The 21,957-nt window shown below is 37.1% G+C and overlaps 4 protein-coding genes across 6 annotated transcripts in view; all 4 read left to right on the top strand.

Annotated features, from left to right (window-relative positions):
- Window positions 1-268: 268 nt before the first annotated feature.
- On the top strand, window positions 269-4,359 carry gstt1b (glutathione S-transferase theta 1b). The gene is made up of 5 exons (XM_084388255.1): window positions 269-723; window positions 1,106-1,193; window positions 2,972-3,122; window positions 3,325-3,501; window positions 3,617-4,359. Exons 1-5 carry the CDS (start codon window positions 612-614, stop codon window positions 3,815-3,817), a joined length of 729 nt encoding a protein of 242 aa, XP_084244381.1. The 5' UTR covers window positions 269-611; the 3' UTR covers window positions 3,818-4,359.
- A 374-nt stretch (window positions 4,360-4,733) lies between these two features.
- p2rx4a (purinergic receptor P2X, ligand-gated ion channel, 4a) lies at window positions 4,734-8,613 on the top strand. Its single transcript, XM_084388252.1, has 12 exons — window positions 4,734-5,157; window positions 5,233-5,380; window positions 6,212-6,283; window positions 6,461-6,533; window positions 6,660-6,756; window positions 7,223-7,303; window positions 7,402-7,543; window positions 7,670-7,806; window positions 7,890-7,983; window positions 8,087-8,152; window positions 8,227-8,322; window positions 8,451-8,613. The coding sequence occupies exons 1-12, from the start codon at window positions 5,018-5,020 to the stop codon at window positions 8,469-8,471; spliced, it is 1,167 nt and encodes a 388-aa protein (XP_084244378.1). The 5' UTR covers window positions 4,734-5,017; the 3' UTR covers window positions 8,472-8,613.
- Window positions 8,614-8,940: 327 nt separating this feature from the next.
- On the top strand, window positions 8,941-16,977 carry idh3b (isocitrate dehydrogenase (NAD(+)) 3 non-catalytic subunit beta). 2 transcript variants are annotated; one of them, XM_084388254.1, is made up of 11 exons: window positions 8,941-9,053; window positions 9,871-10,041; window positions 10,242-10,362; window positions 10,514-10,574; window positions 10,672-10,804; window positions 12,274-12,407; window positions 12,489-12,591; window positions 12,674-12,820; window positions 12,942-13,036; window positions 13,581-13,641; window positions 16,604-16,977. In XM_084388254.1, exons 1-11 carry the CDS (start codon window positions 9,009-9,011, stop codon window positions 16,679-16,681), a joined length of 1,149 nt encoding a protein of 382 aa, XP_084244380.1. In that variant the 5' UTR covers window positions 8,941-9,008; the 3' UTR covers window positions 16,682-16,977. The 2 variants fall into 2 exon arrangements, with proteins under 2 accessions (XP_084244380.1, XP_084244379.1); XM_084388253.1 differs by lacking the exon at window positions 16,604-16,977 and adding an exon at window positions 14,904-16,348.
- Window positions 16,978-17,406: 429 nt separating this feature from the next.
- The window catches only part of ptpra (protein tyrosine phosphatase receptor type A), a 34,256-nt gene continuing 29,705 nt past the window's right edge, over window positions 17,407-21,957 (top strand). Inside the window, exon 1 of one of the 2 annotated variants that reach the window (XM_084388269.1) lies at window positions 17,407-17,824. The gene's annotated coding sequence lies outside the window, so the exon portion shown is untranslated. The remainder of the gene's footprint in view (window positions 17,825-21,957) is intronic. The other variant, XM_084388268.1, reaches the window with a different exon arrangement.

The following is a 21,957-nucleotide window of genomic DNA, read 5'->3' as shown; positions in this document are numbered from 1 at the left end:
GTGTCTCATGGTTCAAGAAGAAAGGTAAACATTGAGTGTTTCTGCACATAAATAAACATGTATTAATAAATTGTATAAAGTGAATAGACCATTTTATCTCCAAGCAAGTTTTATAAAGACTTTCTAAAGTCAGGAAAGTAGTTTATTAGTATTATGTATTATCTTCTGTAGGGATTTCTTCAATATCTGTAGTTTTACAAGACACTGATCAAAGCAATATGCATAAATTAATTTGAAAAAAAAAAATAGATTTATTGTTGTATGAGCTGTCCGACAGATGGCGCTCATTGTACCAGAGAGGGAAGAAAAGAAATGGAAAAAATGTATCCAAAGTTTTTTCTTTCTCATTTGACATTATTAATTAAGTATTGGTTACCAGTATTGGGTCATTTTGTGTTCTTTGTGAGAAAACTTTGCACACTCACGATGATGTGCTCTAGTGTTAATAGGAACAGAGTTCAACGGGGTGTGGTGTAGTAGGTTTGTAATGGTTATATAACCTAACGTTAGTAGGCAGTAGCCTAAGTTCTTTTGCGGCAGTGCAGTCATTCATTTCATTGCAGTTGTGGACTGGGTTGTGCTTCAGTGTATTTGTCAGGTCCTTTAAAAAAATGTCTTTGGAAATTTATTTGGATTTGTTTTCGCAGCCCTGTCGCTCTGTTTACATATTTGCCAAGAAAAACAACATCCAGTTCGACCACAAGAAGATTACGCTATTTGACGGTATGATATATTTGTATAAAACTGCGTGGAGTTTGTTTGTGTGCACTTTACTTTGATTTTGCAGCATTCATCAACTTTTTCATAAGACGGAAAAGCTTTAAATTAGAAGTTCTTCATTTTAAAATGAAATGTAACTATCGTTTCCCCTTTTGTCACAATTCAATTAGGCTATGTGTGTGGAGAAAGTTGTGGTTACTTTAGACTCGCCTAGGCTACTACATGCAATCCTAGTGGAAGATGTGGTTAGTCAAGCTTATCAAACAGTTATGTAGTTCCTGCACGTCTTTGAACATTTATATTGTGCCTAATTGTATTTAAGCAAAATAAAAACCGTGATAATATTACATGAGTATTTTACCGAAACGTAACTGATCCCCCTTAGGTGATCAGTATGGTGAAGAGTTTGGGAAAATCAACGTGCTAAGGAAAGCACCAGCAATCAAAGATGGAGACTTTTGCTTGGCTGAAAGGTATGTGGTCTTCCTTCTTCTTCTTCCTTGGGTTTTTAAGGCAGTTGGTATCCAATATGTTACATTACTGCCATCTGCTGTCTATTATCATGTCACTTTTTTATTATATTCTTCTTTCCAGTCCAGTCCTCTTTAAAAAATAAAACAAATATTTCTTTCCTTGCTCACTCTTTCCACATCCTAATATACTTTTTAAATTGTACTGTCCTATACCAATTTCTTGTAAGCTATATTTCAACTCTTGTCTTTCTTTTATAAATTTCCTGCATGACATAAAAATGTGACTAACTGTTTCTTCCTCTTGACATTCATCGCATTGGCCTGTGGGATGTTTTCCTAACATATGAAGAGTTCCACTTAACTTACAATGCCCAATCCTAAGTCTTGTTAGTACCACTTGTTCTGTCCTTCTATTTGACATCTCTCTTATACTGCCTACTTTATTTTGAATCATGTATAGTTGTCTTCCTTTACTTTCATGATCCCATTGATGTTGCCATATTTCCATTATCTTTTTCCACACTAGACTCTTCCCTTCTGATTTTGACAATTTAATTTCAATGTCAACATGCTCTTTTTTTGTTGCCTTTTTTGCCAATTTATCAACTTTCTCATTTCCCTGTATGCCCACATGTGCTGGTATCCACATATATGTTATATTTTTCCCTTGTCTACATACCCTTGAATTTAAAAACAAGATTTCATATAATATTTCTTGATGACTACTAGCTTTTCCAGTCTTCATACTCATAAGAGCTGATACTGAGTCACTGCATACTAGAATGTTAATATCCCTGCATAAGGTATGTGGTCTATGGATGGAATGCAAGTTATCTCTTGGTTTCAATTTAATTTAAGATCTAATAAAAAAAAAAAAAAAAAAATCTAGATCAATGGCTCTCAACCTTTTTGACTCCAGGAGTGCGATTCTCTTAATGATTGTCTGTGTCGCTTGAATGATCCTTAAAAAAAAAAGAAAAAGAAAAATATGAGAGATGTGAGGGATTTCACCTTGAAAATGGACCTTGCATGAATGGCTTGGTGCCACTTCGATTAAGCCAGGGTGGATATACATTTTTGTAGTCGATGGTGTCTCTTGAAAACTTTTGTTGTAGGTCTTTCTTGAATTCTAACATGGATGAATTGAGAAGTTCTGCTTGTTGTTTAAAATCAGCTTCACTGAAATAATTGAGGCTGTGGTTTCAGCAATTTCTTCTTTTATCTTAGTTCTTTCTGTGTTTATTCAACAACTAAGAGGATGAGATCTAAAGAAGCTTTATTCATGATTACACATCTTTTACAAAATTCTGAACCTTCTACCCTAAATTTTTGGAGACTTTTGAATCCTAAGACCCCTGGGAATCGTGCCACTGCCAACCCTCCAATATTCACTAGTTGTGCCATGGAGGAGTAAGATAATGCAAAAGTAAAAAATAAAGATTTATTTTTGAAAGACCCTTTTTTGGTCTGAATACATTTTTCCATTGTGCTGTGTTAGAAATTAAAAATTGAAATAAGAAATATCTTGATTTTTGACGTTGATGTGGTTTTAGCTTTTTTTTTTTTTTTTTGTGATAGCTTATTTTATTGCTTGTTTTATTTTAAATAATTCTATAAATCTTGAAGTTTATTCAGGCTTCCCACTTGAGAACCACTGTTCCAGATAAATATGAATATAAGTGTCGAGTTTAAGATGCACCTGTTGTTTGTTTCGTGCCTCCTGTAAAACTGTTCATTGTGTAAATTAACTGATACTTCCTGTTCAAATGATCCCTTAGTGTTGCGATTATGATGTACCTGGCTGAGAAGTTCCATACTCCGGACCACTGGTACCCTGCTGACTTGCAAAAGCGTGCCAGAGTAAATGAATATCTGTCATGGCAACACTCTTCCATACGGATATATGGATCCAGGATACTCTGGTTCAGTGTGAGTGTATTTGTTCTTATTCGAAGGCACTAGTGAACAGAACAGTGCTTAGATTTCAGCAAATCCCTTGTTGATGGCTGACTACAATTGCTCTGTGACTTTGGGATTGAAACCTAATCTTTAGAATTGCTACTCAGCTAACTGCTAGCTTTTTGATTGTTATTTGTTAATGGAACTAAATTGTTTTCTTGCATTGCTGTAGCTTTTGATCCCAAAAGCTATGAGAGTTGAGGTCCCTAAAGAAAAGATCGACAATGCAGTAGAGAATTTTGACGGATCACTGAAACTTTTTGAGATGAAGTTCCTGCAAGACAGACCGTTCATTGTTGGTGATCAGATCTCATTGGCTGACCTGGTTGCTATTGTGGAAATCATGCAGGTATCCATTCAATTCAAGATAAAGCAAAATGATAACCTGAGAATTTAGGGGGAATAATATCTGACACAATATTCATATTTGATAATGCCTTGTCATTTCTGATGGTTTGTTTCAGCCTGTAGGTGCTGGTATGGATGTGTTTGAGAACAGACCCAAGCTCAAGGCATGGAAGGACAGAGTCAGAGAAGAAATTGGGGCTGAGCTGTTTGACGAGGCCCACCAGGCAATCCTCTCTCTACAGGAGGACGTGAAAACCATGGATCCCAAAAGGATGGACCCCTTAAAACACAAAGTTTTACAATATTTCCTCTCATAAACAAACTGGCAGACATTGCTGGTTAAAACAGCCAGTTATTCATGAAACTTTATAATTATACAAAATATACTTTATAATTTTCTCAGTAATTCCATATACTTTCCATTTTCATTAACCACTAAGAATGAAATTAGCTTTTATTAAATTGTATATGACATAAAGACAATCATATGACAAACATTAATGTTTCTGTGTAGATTTTACCTCATAAAAAGAATCAAACTGTTAAATCGCATGTTTCCAGCTGTGTTTACTTTCAAATTCGGAATGGCTGCACTCACCGTGACCTTATCGTTTAAAAAACTAGGCAAGGACACACAGACACTCAATACAGCATTGTTCCAGAAAATCACTAAACGCCCATGGGAAAGAGCTGGGAGGAATGTTTCCTCCCTGTGTGTTAATGGCATGTAATCAGATATTATGTGATTTCCTGCAGCATATAATCTGCACGAATAGCACTTTTTGTTAATTTCTTGTGTAGAAAAGGTTTTTTTCCCCATAAATCTCTCAAATACTGTCAATAAAGTTATATTTCGTCACCAGTCTCTGTCTATTTTACCTTCATGTGGATAAAAAGAAGGTACATTTAGTCAATTCTGCACAAAGAGCACTTTTTGTTAATTTCTTGTGGAGGAAAAAAAAAAGTCAGATTTGTTTTCCAATAAATCTCCCCTATATTGTAAAAAAACCTATATTGTTTTTTTCAGACTCTGTAGCCTATAGAATTTGCCTATACAAATTAAGGGTTGAATATTTGTTAACAGTTGTGCACTTCAGTAAATAATGTCAAGTGAGAGCTCAGTGGTATTTGAAAACCTTATGGAAGACTTAGAATTTTAATTATTAAATGATTTAAATTAAAATGTATGGAGGCCTCTTGCTGAGCATTTATTGAAGGAGCTTCTCACCGTTCACTTTCATTGTGCAGAAAACAGCAACGTCATCATCATTTCACTGAACAAAACATGTTAATAATATACAGGAACCACCTGATAGCCAACTATTCCTTTAAAACTGCTCTTGGGTAGGAATTAGGAAATGATCGGATCTCCACTCTCTGAAAGTGAAACGATACTAAAGCGGGAAGCGTGTAAGTTTGGATCGGACTGCGGCGTCGTGGAAAGTTAACCTACTGAACTTGTGACTGAGTTCAACACAGTGGAGGAAATGTTTTAACTATTTAATCAAGCGATCATAATGAGCGAAAAAGGTTGCTGTGATTCAGTAGGTCAGTGTTTTTTCGACTATTACACGTCAAAAATATTGGTGATAAGGAGCAGGAAAGTGGGAACGCTGAATCGGTTCACTCAAGCTTTAGTCATAGCATACATCATCGGGTAAGTATTTTACACACCATTATTCTTTATTAAAAATAAATGATATCGTTTAAAAACGCCCTTATTTGGGTACAGATATGTGTGTGTTCTCAAGAAAGGCTACCAGGACACGGACACCGTCCTCAGCTCGGTCACGACCAAAGTGAAAGGAATTGCTTTAACAAACACCACTGAATTGGGCGAACGAATCTGGGATGTGGCTGACTACATCATCCCACCTCAGGTAGTCCGTCGATTTGACAAAGAGGAGGTACAGGCTTGACAATTTACATGTCCACTGACCCCTCACTGGTGCCACCACCACCTTCATGGGTTACAAAATACCTGGTTAATCGCACCTGCATGCTGTGTTCACTGTTTAAGGGCTGTGTGCAATCTTTGAAAATGTAAACACAATACCGGTATGTTTTCATTGTGGTGTATTTGAACAACATATCTTAAGCAATAAATGTTATGTGTGACAAGTTTGCTTTAATTATCTTAAACCAGTGGTTTTCAACCTTTATAGCTCTGTCACTCAGACTAGTCAATATTCCAAAGGCCCTCAACTCAGGCTATGCTTTTTTTTTTCTCTTATGCTGAATTTTTTTTAAATGTATTTCTTTTCATGCTTGTTTGATAAGACAAACTAGCACTGTCAATACAATAAAAAAATTAAACGAGTAATTTCACTTGGTTGCTTTTTAAGGTCCGAAAAACTATAAAAACAGTTGCGTTTTGCAATATCTGAAAGGCAGACTTTTATGCAAAACATGTACTCAATACTCACACCTCAGCTAGAATTTAATTTTCCAAACCAAACAAGCATGAGTACATATGTTGTGTTAAAACCCACAAAATTTCCCTATTCAAATTAATTTGCCTACGGTTGTATGCTATACAGTAAATAATGTCAAGTTAAAGAGCTCAAGTTGTGACCCCTTTTCAAATTTAAGAAAGCCTCTGTATTAGAAGTATCCACTTTTTAAAAAAACTAAAAATACTGGGCATTGTTCAGTTATGAGGAAGTATATTTTCGATATTACTTGAAAACACGTGCTTTTGAATGTTTCAGGAGGATGGCTCATTCTTTGTGCTGACCAACATGATTATCACCCCTAACCAAACACAGTCCAAATGTGCAGAGGTGAGCCATTATGGGAAGTATTCTGTTCGTTTGTCACTTAATAAAAAGTAAAACAAAGCTTACTGGCTGAAATCAAATACCAAAAAGATATTTTTTTTGTGATTGTAAAATGAAATATTTCATATAAAAAAGCGCAATTAAATAATAGAAAACTTATTTTAAATTTGTGTGACTTAGAATCCAAATCCAGCATCCATATGCACCTCTCACAGGGACTGCAAGAGAGGCTTCAATGATGCTCGTGGGGATGGTATGGCTTCAGTATTTACATTATGAATTATGACATTACTGTGACTTGTCATCTTTGCAATCCCATCTGTTTAGACAGCAAGCAGATCATTTTATATACACAAAACAATGCGCTTTATTTTTCCAGGTGTTCGGACAGGCAGATGTGTCAATTACAATGACACAGTGAAGACTTGTGAGGTGCTGTCCTGGTGTCCTTTAGAGAAGATCGTTGATCCCCCAAAGTAAAGTCTTGCAAATTAATCAATCAAGATTTTTTAAATGTTTTTCAGTCTCTTATGCTCAACAAGGCTACATTTATTTGATCAAAAGTAAAAACAGTAATATTGTGAAATATTAATACCATTTAAAATAACTTTTCAAATTGTAATATTTTTACATTTATTTCTATAACAGCAAAGCTGATTTTTCAGCATCATTACTTCAGTCTTCAGTGTCACATGATCCTTCAGAAATCATTCTAATATGCTGATTTGGTGCTCAAGAAACATTTCTTATTATCAATGTTGAAAACAGTTGTGCTGCTTAATATTTTTGTGGAAACCATGAAAAACTTCCATTTAAAAGTTTGGGTTAAGTAAGATGATAATTGTGCACTAAATCAGCATTTTAGAATGATTTCTGAAGGAATATACTGTACGTGTCTAATGTTGGTAATATTATGTTTTATTTCCCTTCTTGCCTTCTCAGTCCACCACTTCTGGCAGATGCTGAAAACTTCACTGTGCTCATCAAGAATAATATTCGATATCCCAAATTTAACTTCAACAAGTAAGCCTTTTAAATGCATTATATTTTTCTACTTGGATGGCTTCCAAATAAAACAATGTAAATGAACTGAATAAAATGTGTTCCTTTTGTCCTTACAGAAGGAATATCCTTCCAAATATAAATAGCTCCTACTTGACACAGTGTGTGTTCAGCCGTGAAACAGACCCTGACTGCCCAATCTTCAGACTCAAAGACATTGTCGGAGAAGCTGATGAGGATTTTCAGACCATGGCTGTCCATGTCAGACACTTAATTTATATTTATCTGCCATTGCTGTTTCAAACTCATGTTATAAAATGTTTTAATGTCATGCTTGGTGTTTTTTTGTTTGTGTGTGTGTGTGTGTGCACGTTTCCTTCTGTGTAGGGGGGAGTGATGGGAGTTCAGATCCGGTGGGATTGTGACCTTGACATGCCACAGAGCTGGTGTGTTCCTGTCTACGCTTTCCGCAGACTAGACAACAAAGACCCAGAAAATACTGTGGCACCAGGTTACAACTTCAGGTAAGAGGTGTTTGCAGTTAATAAAAGTGGTTCCTCAGAGGAAGGTTGCATTAAATGAGTGTGGTTTGGTCAAATCTCTATAGATTTGCTAAATATTACAAGAACAATGATGGCAAAGAGTCCAGGACACTTATCAAGGGATATGGTATTCGCTTTGACGTCATGGTATTTGGCCAGGTGAGACGCTTTGACATTTCTAATGTTATAAATTCGACTCCTGTTATGCAGGTTAGCATTAAAATGTAGCTCTTTAACACATACTATTCTTTTGTTTCTACAGGCAGGAAAATTTAATATTGTACCAACACTTCTGAATATTGGTGCAGGCTTGGCCCTTCTAGGCCTGGTACGTATGTCTGTTACTTACTGGATTACAATAATTAGAATTATATTAATAAAATCTTTTGTGGTCCATTTCAGGTGAACGTTATATGTGATTGGATCGTCCTGACATGTATGAGAAGAAAGCATCATTACAGAGACCAGAAGTATACATATGTTGATGACTATGGACTTGTGAGTATTTATGGCCTCAGTTATTAAATATATTGACATCATCTGGTTAACTTTCTAGAATTGCTAATTGAAAGTAAGTAGCTCTTGTGCCTCACAAGAAACTAACATGAGATATTTCTTTCAATTAGTTATCAAATGAAGAAACATAGAAGATCTTCAGGCTACTGATTCTACACAAATTCTATGCAAGTTTCATCATGAAGTGAATGTATTTGTTCAGGATGGACTGAACAAATTCTGAATGGACAATCAGGGAAATTCTATGAATAAAAAATAAATATCCAAATTATCAGTGTGATTTACTTTATGTAGGTTTGGGGTGATGTGGGTTCTGTTTGCTTCCAAATTAAACTTTTTTTTTTTTTTAAAGAAATATAATTAATATAAAATAAATCTCTAAAAAAAATTATTTGCCAGTACAGATGGTTTACAACCATTAAACCCTTTGAGGGCCGTAGAGTTCTGTAGATTTGTTAAAGGGATTGAGCTCTGTAATTATTAAATGGTTATATATCTAATGTAATTTATTTAAAAAAATGTATGTATATTCAGTTTACTGAGGACCTCTAGTGTGTGTTGAGAAGCACTGCGGTAACACTGCATCCAGCAGGGGGCAGTAGAGAAACACACTTAGCGGTTCCTAGTTCAGGAGGAAGATCGCAGCGACCTCTTCCTCACGTTAAAGCATGATGGCGGCCGCGTTGAGAGGGAGCCTAGTAACATTGGCCAAGGTGAGTCTTGAAACACGACGCTGTCATTTTCTCATAGTTTACACTGAAATAGTACTAATGTAAGTTTGCGTCACACGGCCAAATACAAAGATTAACTGGAGAATAAACTGCTGTCTGTAGACGTGTTTAAGTTCAGAATTGCATTACACATGACGATGGGTAACTGTAACTGGTAATTTTTTTTTATAAATATATTAGATGACAGCTCACGGGAGAGGTCCATTAAAACTCTTCTGTATATGTATTTTATTATTACTATTTAACTAGTATTTACCATTAGCATTGTATAGTACAATTTTAGACACACTGAAGGGTTGTTTACCTAACATTTAAAGGGATGGTTCACCCCAAAAAATTTAATTATGTCATAAATTGTTCCAAACAGGTATGAATTTCTTTATTCTGTTGGACACAAAAGAAGATATTTTAAAGGATGTTGGTGAATAACCAGACACTTGACGACACCCGTTGACTTCCATAGTAGGAAAAAAAAATCTCTGGTTATCAGTATTCTTTAAAATATCTTCTTTTGTGTCAAAGGCTGTCAACATTTTTGGGAAATGATGCAAGGGGAATGTATTCTCTTAATTAGTTGACTTAAAATGTAAAACATTTTGGCTGATTAATTGGCCTCGGGCTTTTAGGTTCTGAAAGACCTTTTAGAACCATATGGATGGTTCACGCAAATCCGTTTTCCAATGACTGAATAGCTCTTTAATTATCATGACTGTTAAATTCACTTCATTAATAACAGCCTGAGCTGTCTGTGATGTCAACCCATAATAGCCCTTGACCTGTGTTGTTTTTGACCCCTCAGGGTCTGAGTGCTGCCCGTTTGCAGCCGTTGTGCGCCCGCTCCCTGAGTTTGACCGGTCAGAATGTGGCCGAGAGTCCCCCGGCACGTGCTGACAGCACCTTCAAGGTCACCATGGTCCCTGGAGATGGAGTTGGACCTGAGTTGATGACTGCTGTCAAAGATGTTTTCAAGGTACTGATGCACTTTCTCAACCATGTTTTCAAAGACTTGAGGAAACTTTTAAACATCTAACCTTCAGTGGCATTCTCAGCCGATATACTCACGGTGAAGTTCATTCATCCTTCACTTAGGGGTAGATGAAGTTTGAAATACCTTTGCAGCAGTACACTGTGTAGACTTGTTTCCAATTCCCTTTTGACTTCACCCTCTAGGCAGCTGATGTTCCTGTGGAGTTTGAGGAGTTTCATCTGAGCGAGGTGCAGAACATGGCCAGTGAGGAGAAACTGGAAGAGGTGCTGTCCTCCATGAAGAACAACAGAGTTGCCATCAAAGGTAACGTTTCTAACAGCTGATCACGTTTTAATACAGTGGCTTTTAATTCAACATGTTAAATTAGTGCAAGCTGATTTATATATTGATGTGCTGACATACAGTAAACTAATTTGGCACTTAAAATAAATGTTTTAATTCTCTCTGTGCTTAGGAAAGATTCACACTCCTATGGAGTACAAGGGTGAACTGGCATCATATGAGATGAGACTGAGGTACTTCTTTGACGTATTATCATGGCTGCTTTCTACTACTCGTGGTTCTCCTGCTAGTTTTTGATTAATTGGTTATTTCTTGTGTTATAATGTACAGGAGAAAGCTGGACCTGTTTGCCAATGTGGTTCATGTGAACAGCCTGCCTGGTTACAGCACCCGCCACAATAACCTGGATCTGGTCATCATCCGGGAGCAGACAGAGGGAGAATACAGCTCTCTGGAGCATGAGGTATTTGTTGTGCTTATAATTTTATTTCTTTTAAAGGCATTTAAGTAAGGAAGAATAGATGAAGAGACCGAGGTGGTAATACAGCAAAAACTTTCATGAATAAAACTTTAAAGCCAATTGTCTTCAGTGAACTAGTTGGTCCTAGTCACATATTGGACCCTGATTCAACAGATCTGGAAGGGAACATTATGGCATCATAATGTTCATAATCAGTGATTTAAATTAAGGTCTGCTCTTCACACAGAGCTGACATATTACTTTGGAATATAGCACACATCATATGAGCTACTTTTATCGTGCTTTTTGGTATTTTGTTTTTATGTTGACGGGTGTGGTTACTATCCTGGTACGAAGTAAAAAGTCAGAAATTCTCCTTTTTTTGTTTTACAAGAAATAATACAGAGGGTTAGAACAACATGAGGGTGACCACATTTCTCCCAACAAAATGATATCATTAATATACTAACCCTAACCCAGTATTTGAATATTAAAATTGTCATAGACTTTTAATATAAACTCCTTTCTATTGCTTTTAACATAAATATGAGTTTTTGTATTGTGCCTTTACAAAACAGACTCAGAAAAAGTTTTTTTTTTTATTATTAATTGGTAAGTTTAAGTTTTTTGAAAGAAGTATCTAAGGCCGTATGTCCACCAAAGCGTTTTTTCACGCGGCTGGCGTATTTTTCCAATTGTTTTCAATGGGAGCGTTTTTTACCGGTCGCCAAGGGTTGAATAATGTTCAACTTTGGGTAAAACGCAGCGCTCATCACTGTCACTTTTTACCCAACCGTCCAATCACAGTGGAGGAGAGGCGGGACTAATACCACACCGACCAACCGCCACATTTTGCTTCTACAACGTTAACAGATGACAACAATAAGCATAATAACGGAACAAAATAATGAACACATAGAATATAGAATCAACACAGAAACAAAATATGTGCGAAATGAGACTTTCGCGGACATTTCGTATCATAACAAGCAAACCGTCTCAATTGAAAAAAATGCTGCACTGCCAAAACGCTCTCAAGCGCCCATAGCTAGGCGTTTTCAGCAGAGTGCATGGCGTTTTCAGCTGGCTAAAAACGCTTTGGTGGACACGGCCTTATGCTGCATTTGTTTGATCAAAAACACAGTAATATTGTGAAATATTATTACAATTTATTATTACATTTTACCATTCTTCAGTGTCACGTGATCCTACAGAAATCATTCTGATGTGGTTGGTGCTCAAGTAAATTTTTTTTTTATCAATCTTGAAAACAGTTGTGCTGCTTAATATTTTTGTATTAACTCTTTGATGAATAGAAAGAACAGCATTTATTTGCATTATGAATGTCCTTACTGAAACTTTTGATAATTTAAAGCATGCTTGCAGAATAAAAGTATTAATTTCTTTTTTTTTTAAATGTAAAAAAAAAAAGATAATGTACCTCTGCATCATGAGCACCTCTGTGTTTGCAGAGCGTTTCAGGAGTGGTTGAGTGCTTAAAGATCATCACCAGGGAGAAATCTCGCCGCATCGCTAAATTTGCATTCGACTATGCCACCAAGAAGGGCCGCAGCAAAGTGACCGCTGTCCACAAGGCAAACATTATGTAAGTGTGATGGGATATTTCTGCCCATACAATTTTGGAAGCTCAATGTATAGACTCACTCGCCTTGGATTATCTCCACAGGAAGCTTGCGGATGGTCTCTTCCTGCAGAGCTGTGCAGAGTTGGCTGAACTTTACCCCAAGATTAAATACGAAACCATCATCATTGATAACTGCTGCATGCAGGTATTATTTCCAATCTTTTATTGGTGGCGGGTAATGAGGATGGCCTATAAATATAGTAAGCATCTTGTTCTGTGTCCCACAGCTGGTGCAGAATCCATATCAGTTTGATGTGCTAGTGATGCCTAATCTCTACGGCAACATCATCGATAACCTGGCGGCTGGGCTGGTGGGCGGAGCCGGTGTAGTTCCAGGCGAGAGTTACAGCGCAGAATATGCTGTGTTTGAAACGGTTGGAGTCTAAATCTAAATAGTTTTCATACCTTCTTCATTCATTATACATAAACAGATTCAGATTGCTTTGCAGCGTGTGATTTTTACAGTTATTCATGTATTCTTGCATTTCATTTCAGGGTGCCAGACATCCCTTTGCTCAGGCTGTCGGCAGGAATATCGCAAACCCCACCGCTATGCTCCTCAGTGCAGCGAACATGCTGAGACACATCAAGTGAGTTTCCCACTGTTATCCAGCACTGATATTCCATATTTACTTTTTCACCATCATATCTTATGTTTTTAAGCTCAACATTTTTAATCTCTGTTTTGACTTTCTATTCATGTTAAACATGGTTTTCAGATCTATTGTGGGCTTATTTGTTATCTGAATTTACACTTTACATCATGATTTGTTATCTTGCTGTTGTATATACACTACTGGTCAAAAGTTTGGAATAAATGTTTATTAGTATTATTTTATATTCACCAAGGCAGGTATTTGATAAAAAAAAATACAGTTAAAGTTAAAATTTCAGTTAAAATATTATTTCAATTTAAACTATGAAATAAATATCATTTTTAAAATGTAATTTATTCCTGTGATGGCAAAGCTGAATTTTCAGTATCATTACTCCAGTCTTCAGTGTCACATGATCCTTCAGAAATCATTCTAATTGGCAGATTTGGTGCAAACATTTCTTATCAATCTGGAAAAATGTTTTTGCTGCTTCATATTTTTGTGGAAACCATGAGTGAGTGGTTTATTTTTCTTTCAGCCTTGAGTATCATTCAAACATGGTGTCTGAGGCTGTCAGGAAAGTCATTAAGCAGGGCAAGGTAAGAAGTGATTGTGTGTTTGTGTGTTCATGTATAAAATGGGAGAGAATGGTGTATTGTGTGGCTGATAGAACTATATATGTATATCTGAATTGTGTAGAGAATATGATTGTGTAAGTGCAAGTGTTGCAATGGTTTTAATATGCGTTCAAGATGCAAAATTTGTTGTCGATGGATGTTTTACACGCAAGTCTATATAGTCCTGGTGGCATTGGTTTTCATCCTAATTGGTGGATTTTCCTTTGTGAATGGTTTTGGATTAATGACCCTAACCACAACACACCCTCTTTGTTTTATGTGGATAGTGGGGCTTTTTGGATAGTTTTGTGGGTTGAGGTTCTGCTCACTATCACGCTTCACTAACTTCGCCTTTTCCTATATTTTATCATTCTCATCTTATTTAAAGACCTTATTTTAAGACTTTCAAAATGAATCCATTCCATCCTCCATTACGGTAGTTAACGGCATTAATCAACATTAACTCTTTAGATTTATAAGCTGCTAATGTTTGATGATCACTTTATTTTATATGTGCACAGGCAATGCTTCTATCGCTCGTTTCTTTTGGTCTGGAGATTCTGTATCTTTCAGAAGATCTTTACCATATAACAGTGAAAAGCATGGATTGCCTGAAAAACATTTACGAATACATTTTAAAAATCTAAATTTAAATCTGTTAATATTTGTAAATGAATGACTATTAATGAACGGTTCTATTTTTATTAACTAACATTAACAAAGATGAATAAATGTTGTAAAAAATATATTGCGACATTGAGAACCACTGGCTTAAAGTGTTCAAAAAAATAACGTTCAAGCTTCAGAACAACTGAAATAATGGTTTGTTGTCGCTGGTCAAAGCAAGGTGGTATTTGTAATTGAGAGCATTTTCAGTAAATGCACATCTGCTAGATAATTGTTACTTTTAGAAGTGCACTAAGACAGGAACTAAAAGCCACAAAATATAAATTCTGATTTAATGTGGTCTTTAATCCATTACTTTCATACGTTAAATACTCTGACATGGATGTCCTCTATTTGATTCATTAATTTTTTTCCTCTTAAAAGAAGCTGTCTTGCAGTCAGACTCTAGCCAAGTTTGTGCTTGTTGTCCATAAATTCTGATGTGGTCTTCACTCTTCACCTCCCCTTTCTCCACCTTTCTTCCTCTGCCATCACATCCTGTTCTGGGTGGATGTGACTGTCTGTGTCTAATTGTGTGTGTGTGTGTGTGTGTGTGTGTGTGTGTGTGTGTGTCCCAGGTGAGGACGCGAGACCTAGGGGGTTACAGCACCACTAGTGACTTTGTCCGTGCGATTGTGGCCAACCTGGGTCATCGGACTGTTTGAAGATGCTTGCCAAACCCAATACCCATCCCGGATCCCCTACATTTCCCTCCCCTTTTCCCGTCTCTCACTTTCATTGTCTCTTATCATTTTTTTTGACTGGTTACTGAATGCATTTTTGTTTCGTTTTTATTGTTGTTGTCGTCCCCCCCCTTAATGTTATGTATTCATGTACTTTTATTTTCATTTCTGTTTTTCACAGTATGCATCTTTAACCAGAATCACATTTCCATTTAAAAGTTTGGGGTCTGTAATATTTTAAATGATAAAAATATGATATGCTCATCAAAAGTGCGTTTATTTGATCAGAAAATAGTCATATTTTCTTAATACCACAAGAGTCTAAAATAACCTTTTTATTTTAATAAATTTGAAAATGTTATTTAGTTCTAGATGGCAAAGCTAAATGTCACACGATCCTTCAGAAATCACTCTAATATTTGGTGCTCAAGAAACATTTCTAATTATCATTGTTGAAAACAGCTGAACTGCTTAATATTTCTGTGGAAATTGTGACGCATTTAGATTTTCTTCCAGGAACCTTTGATGAAAAGTAAGTTTAAAAAAACACCATTTATTTGAAATAGAAATCTTTTCTTACGTTATGAATTCTTTACTGTCACTTTTGATCAAATGAATGTGTCCTTGCTGAATAAAAGTGTTAACCGCCTGAAAAAAAAAGTTACGGCCCCCACACTTTTGAATTAGTGCATGTCTGACATCAGTTTACTGCACTACTTTGTTCACTCCAGTTTTAAGTTTTAGTTCATCCTAAGCTGTACGTACCCTGCTGTTTCTGTAACGCTCAGTTGTATTCCTGCTTTTATGTCATCTCTGTTTGGGGCTGGTCCTCGTCGAATTGCCTTTGTGGTTCCAGTGCCTCAGTGAATTTGATTATCAACAAGTTTTCAAAGGCCATTTGGCATATTGAGACGGAAGTTCCAGCAGTGTGATTGTTTTTCCCCTCGCACTGTTACTAACGCAAACATCACTAATCAAATCTGCTGCCGTCATAAGTCAGATAGGCAGCTATTGGTTTCGTTTGGTGATGCAAATGTTCTGGACAGAAAGTCTGCTCCGTGCCATTGCTGACTAACCGTGACTGACTGATATCAAAGGCAAATGATATCACTGCCTCTCATTCATTGTGGTACTGCTCTAATGTTTTCTTCATACGTTTCTAAGCTCATACTCTGCAGTATTGATATTTTCTATCTTATGGTGTTTGAGAAGGTGGAAACAACACATTTCAATTTCACAGATTTATCAAGGTTTATTCGTGCCGTTGATTAACTGACCAATGCTTTGTCAAATAATTTTTTTCAATGCCAAGAAATAAATAAATATGTAAAACCGAAAGGATTGAAATTTGTCGCTTTGTAGTCACACTTGTATTGTGTGGATTGCTTGCAGAGTTTGAAGACCTTCATCCCCATTTAACATTTTGTGTTTAACCATGACAAACTGGAAGTCAAAATAACCGATATAGCCGGGATGTGCTGAATGTCTGAGGAGTGTGTTTGCGAGAGAAACTGTTAGATACTGATGTATTTATTTGGTACACTTCTCAATGCAAACGGACAACAAAATATATTGTATTGCTCTCTTGGGTGTAGGTTCGCACATCAGACCTGGGAGGCTACGCGTCAAGCGATGAGTTCACCAGGGCCGTCATCGCTAATCTGGCTGTCTAAACCAATCCACAGCGCTGGTTCTCCAGTATCAAAGTCTTTTGGTCCAACATTTCTCATTTTCCCTGCTCAAGCCTTGCTAGTGGCCTAACAGTTCAGACCATCACAACAGAGCACAAGTGTTGTAAGATTCATATATTGTCTCTGGCCAGAACCACTGACATTCCAGACTATTACAGAACGACCGGATTGCTTTATGATGCTGCTTAAGAAACAAAATATTTATTCAGCTATTTATTATTTAATTGCAATTGCTACAAGTTCATTAACATTAATAAAACATTATAATATAGAGGCAAGTGTGTGGTCTTTTTCAGTAATATTACAGTAAATAAATACTCTATTTGCTAAATGATGCAACTGCTACAATAACCATGTTATGTTTACATGGTTGAATTATGTGGGGGGGAAACTGAAATGTTGTATAAAATTTATAAAATGGTCTTTTTTTACTAGTATAGTAATGAACTAAATATTTTGCACCTATTTATAAATACTATTTTTTCACAGTATAAATTGGGTGTTCATACATGAAAGTATAACTGCCTTTTACATTTTAAGAGGCTAGATACATTTCTAGAATCTAAAAGAATTCTCCAGTTGTGCTGTTCTCCGACTGCTCTCCATGCAATACCTCAACGGGCCGCATGGTGGCGCATTGCGCCTAATCGCTGCGCATTCGCGCATTCCCCTTTCCTGGAAGCAAGTCGTCCGCCAGATGTCGCGACGTCTCTGCGTGGGAAGAGGAGAGGAGGGGCTTGGCCTGGGAATCCGCTGCTTCCCATTCCAGGCGCAGGGGCACAACATGGCGGATTAGGAGGCGACCGACGCGCCCGGATACAGCGAACAAATCGTGGGATACCGATTCCCCGTGTCGTGGAGAGGGCAGGAATATAGGCTTTTCGGAAAGCTAACGCGCACCTTTAAGAATTTCCGAGACATGCATTTTGGATACCAGTAAGCGCCTTCGCTGCTTTGCCCAACTCCAAATTGGCTGTCTGTCCGAGATCATTCCTATCACCCAGGCCCCCCACCCCGAACACACTCTCGGTTCCTGGGGTGTGGAGACAGGGGCCGGGGAAGTGGAAAACAATCGCACTTTATCTGGAACACCGGGCTCCGGTAGTGCGGGACAGGGCTGTCAAGGTGAGTTACATCGCTGCTTCTCTGAGTATATTAACAGCGCAAACTTCTGTTCATCGCCTCAGTTTGTCTGATATTTATCCCTTGTGTCACTCGGGTTTTGTCACGTTAGTGGGTCGTCTAGCCAAAGAAAGCAAAGCCCTTTGTGGCACATCCGAGACCCAGACGCAGATTTATGTAATGTTTACGCACCGCGCAAGGATGTTTTGGGAGCGCATCCAATAATGTTTGAAGCAACGCGAACATTTGCCGAACTAGCTGGGAGGCAAGGAGGGAAAAATGAGGGGGTGGGGTGGAGGGGGTCTGCCGAGAAAAGGAGGGGGAGAGGAAGAGAGAGAGAGACACGCATAGCTTTTAGTGGAAGTCAGGCAGATTGTGCGCCAGAACGCAGGCGTGATTTCTGACTGGATACAATGGAACGTTATGAAAGATCCATCACTTGATACATAGTGTCGATGTTAATGGCTCAAGACTGGATAGGTTGTGAAAATAAAAGTGATTTCTGAATAGAAAATTGTTGCTATTAATGGTTGATGGACAAATGCAGCAGTCTTTATAATTTATGACTTGATGCATTGTAGCAACGTGAATGGTTCTGAATTTGATATATTGCAGCAAAATAAATGGTTTAGACTGGTTTCATAGAAAAACTATTAATGCTTCTGGATATTGTACCAATATTAATCATTTCTAACTGTATAAACGGTAACAGTATACATGATTTAGGACTCGGTACATAGTTACAACATTATTGATGGTTCTTCTAGACCGGTTAAATAGTTGCAATATTAATGCTTCCAGACTGAATATTAAACCAGCGTTCAGTATATCTGACTGGATGCATTACAGCAATATAAATAATTTCTGACTGGAATATATTGTTTCAATATCAATATTTTGATAATATTAATGGTCTCAGACTAGATACAGTGTAGAAATTTAAATAAACTCATAAATAAATGACGACTAGATACATTGTAACAATATGAACCATTTCTGAATGCTTATCTGTTAATATAGGGTAATAGATAACCATCAGTAAAACTGTTAAAATTCCCGGACTGGATACATTGTGGATATATATATTTTACTGGATTTTTTAAATTTATTTCTGAAATATTTAAATCTGAAATAAATTCTGACTGGATGCATTGTAGTAATATGAATGATTTATTCATTGATCTATTGTAACAGTTTGAATGTTCCTGAAATGGGTACATTCCTGTAATATTAATTGTTATTTCAAAAGGATGCATTCTGGTCTCAGACTGGATATATTATAGCAATAAATAAAAGTTCTGACTGGTTAAATTTTACAAATATGTACGATTTCTGACTGGAAAATGTTTTAACTATGACTGAATACATTGCAGCTATACATATGCTGTCTGACTGGACGCATTGTAGCAATATTAATCATCCCAGACTGGATACATTCTAAACATTGTAACAATAACGAATGGGAAGACAATGGCAGTCCAGTGCGTTCGCGTCACGCGCTGTGTGCAAGTCAACATATTGATCAGCGCTTTGTCGCTACATGTTTTTAAAGAGTGGGCTATGTGTGTGTGTGTGTGTCCAGGGGAGGGGGGCACGCGAGGGAGTTGGTAGATTGTATCTCACAAACACAGGAATTATGTCACCTAGACGTCCTGTCAAGTGCTCTATATTCATTGTCTGCACTTAGGTGAGAGTTGCCATTCTAATTCGCCCTTTTCTGCGTTGTAAATAGGAGTTTTACTTCTATTCGACGTTAGTTTGCGCGCCACTGCAGTGCTAGCATGCCTAGGGAATACTGGATTGAGAATTTAACTATCTTTGGCCTCTGCCACTTGATTTGTTTGTGTCCTGTGTGAATGGTCATATATGTCAAAAAAGTTATGGAGCACTATGTGTATATAAAGACTGTATATAAATGTTTCTATATTGTTTGTTCACCTTTTGAAGGTGTGAAAAATAGGCCTAACTAAAATAATTTAGGTTCCATCTCTGCTGCACTCATGGTTAGCTGATGCAGTTTACCTCATATATATATATATAAAGCAGCTCAGCTACAGAAGACATTGGTGTAATTTTTCAGCTCAATTCAGATTCAGTATTGGTTCAATAACAGTCTCGCAAAGTTCATCAGTTATGAAACAACTTAAATTTTAACTAAAGCAACTCTACAGAACATGGTAGTGTCATTATTCAGCTCAATTTATGTCCAATGTTGATTCAGTTCAGTTCAATGTGTCTATTGCGAAGTTCAATTATGAAATGACAACAGCTCAATCTCAGCTCATCATCCAGCTCAGTTCAGATCAAGTTTTGCAGTCTCCTCCGAGAGTGTCAGTACAGTCAGGTCAATAATATTTTCTCAATATTAGTTGTCTTTTATTTGAGCAAGCCAAATGTGACAATGGCAAGGAACCAAAGCTTTGCAGAATCGGAATAACATATTTTGTACATTTTGTTCTTAACAATTCAGCCAGTGTCATGTCATTGTACATTTGATTTATTGGTCTATTCTTACCCTGCTTGGGTTTCTCTATCGACTTGTCCTGTTTGGACCTGTTATTACTTCTCCCTGCAATCCATGAGGTTATGAAATAGACCTGCACTTTTGGCAACGAGAGATGACACCCTGTAGTTCTCCCACAGCTTAACTTTTGCGATGATCCAACCAGCTAGATGGCTTTACGGATCCTGCAATACTTGTGTGGGTTTTTATCACAGTAATTATCACAGACATTAGGTATATTTTACACACATTCTGACACAATTCCAACAGTAGTGCATGTCTGAGTATGTGTGTTTTTTTTTTAAATAATAGACATTGAATGTTAATTCCAGAGAGGTTATTCTTCATGAACATTTCCTTTTTTTGTTACACTTGTGTCACGTAAAGCAATATAGGCCCTGTCCCAAATGGCACACTCCGGACTTGTGGACTTCCTCAGAGTCCACGCTTTGGTGACGTCATGTAGTGCAGACCTATAGGGCCCTTGGCGCGAGTCCACGAGGGCGCATTGAGAGGTATTTTTGGGACAGACTCGATCGTCAAGCCGGAAATAACGGTCTGGTTGTTGTTGGACAGGAGAAATCACATTTTTGCGCTCCGACGTCTTATCTCCATTTCAACTACACACCCTAATTTTACAGTTCTATATTTTGATATTGTGCATGCATTAGACAATAGATACATCATGCTTATTTAAATGATGTATACAGTTGTACATAATAATACATAATGTTCCATTTGAACTAAGATTACAATTTTAACACATAATGAAAATGTGCATGAGTTTCAGATGAATTTACAGGTTTCAATATTCATACTATGTTTACATATGACTCGGTAAAGCCCTGACATTCGGTTCTATTTATTTAATGAATCATAATGTGATCGTATCATAAACATTATGGTCATCGACCAGTGGTTGATGTCTCAACTCTCAAACATAATAATAGTGCGTTGAATAGCACTATTATTATGTTTGAGACATCAACCACTGGTCGATGACCATAATGTTTGTATAAACTGTAGGTAACAACTGGTAAAATGTACATAGGTCATAAAAAACGTAATATTTTCTTCTCAGCCATGTCAACAATTATCCGTGAGCGAAGTCCCCTCCCATCCGTTGTCTGATTGGCCTTTCGTAAGGATTCCTGGGTAGTTAAAGTGTGTGGAGCCTGCATCTATGCGGGCTTCGCGGAAGACCGCTTCAAGGGTACAAAGGGGGTGCTGCTGAGCACACTTCAGAGCGTTAAAATGCTGAATGGGACGGCCTACGGACTCGTAGACTCGGTGAGCACGCGCAATTTAAGTCCACGAGACTGAAAGTCCACATGAAGTGCGCCATTTGGGAGACATGAATGCACGTCTAATATGTGCTGATGGCAAAAATTTGTGTTTCGTCTCAACCCGGTCTTGATAAGAAGCATGTTTTTTTTTTGTTTTTTTTTTGCAAAATAAACATTTTATAAACATTGCATGTAATGCTCAATTTGTCTGTAGCATCCTCAAAAGTTCATAGTACTGTATTCTAACAGTCTTGGAGGCTCTTTCTGACATGTTGGACTTCTGATCCAGTTTCTATGATTAGTAATTTTTCATCTGTAATTGACTTTTTGAAGTGAGAAGCAGTTTA

This window comes from Rutilus rutilus (assembly GCF_951802725.1).
Source record: "Rutilus rutilus genome assembly, chromosome: 18".
NCBI lineage: Eukaryota > Metazoa > Chordata > Actinopteri > Cypriniformes > Leuciscidae > Rutilus > Rutilus rutilus.
Note: the sequence above shows the minus strand (reverse complement) of the source record. Positions and strands in the feature narration are given on the sequence as shown.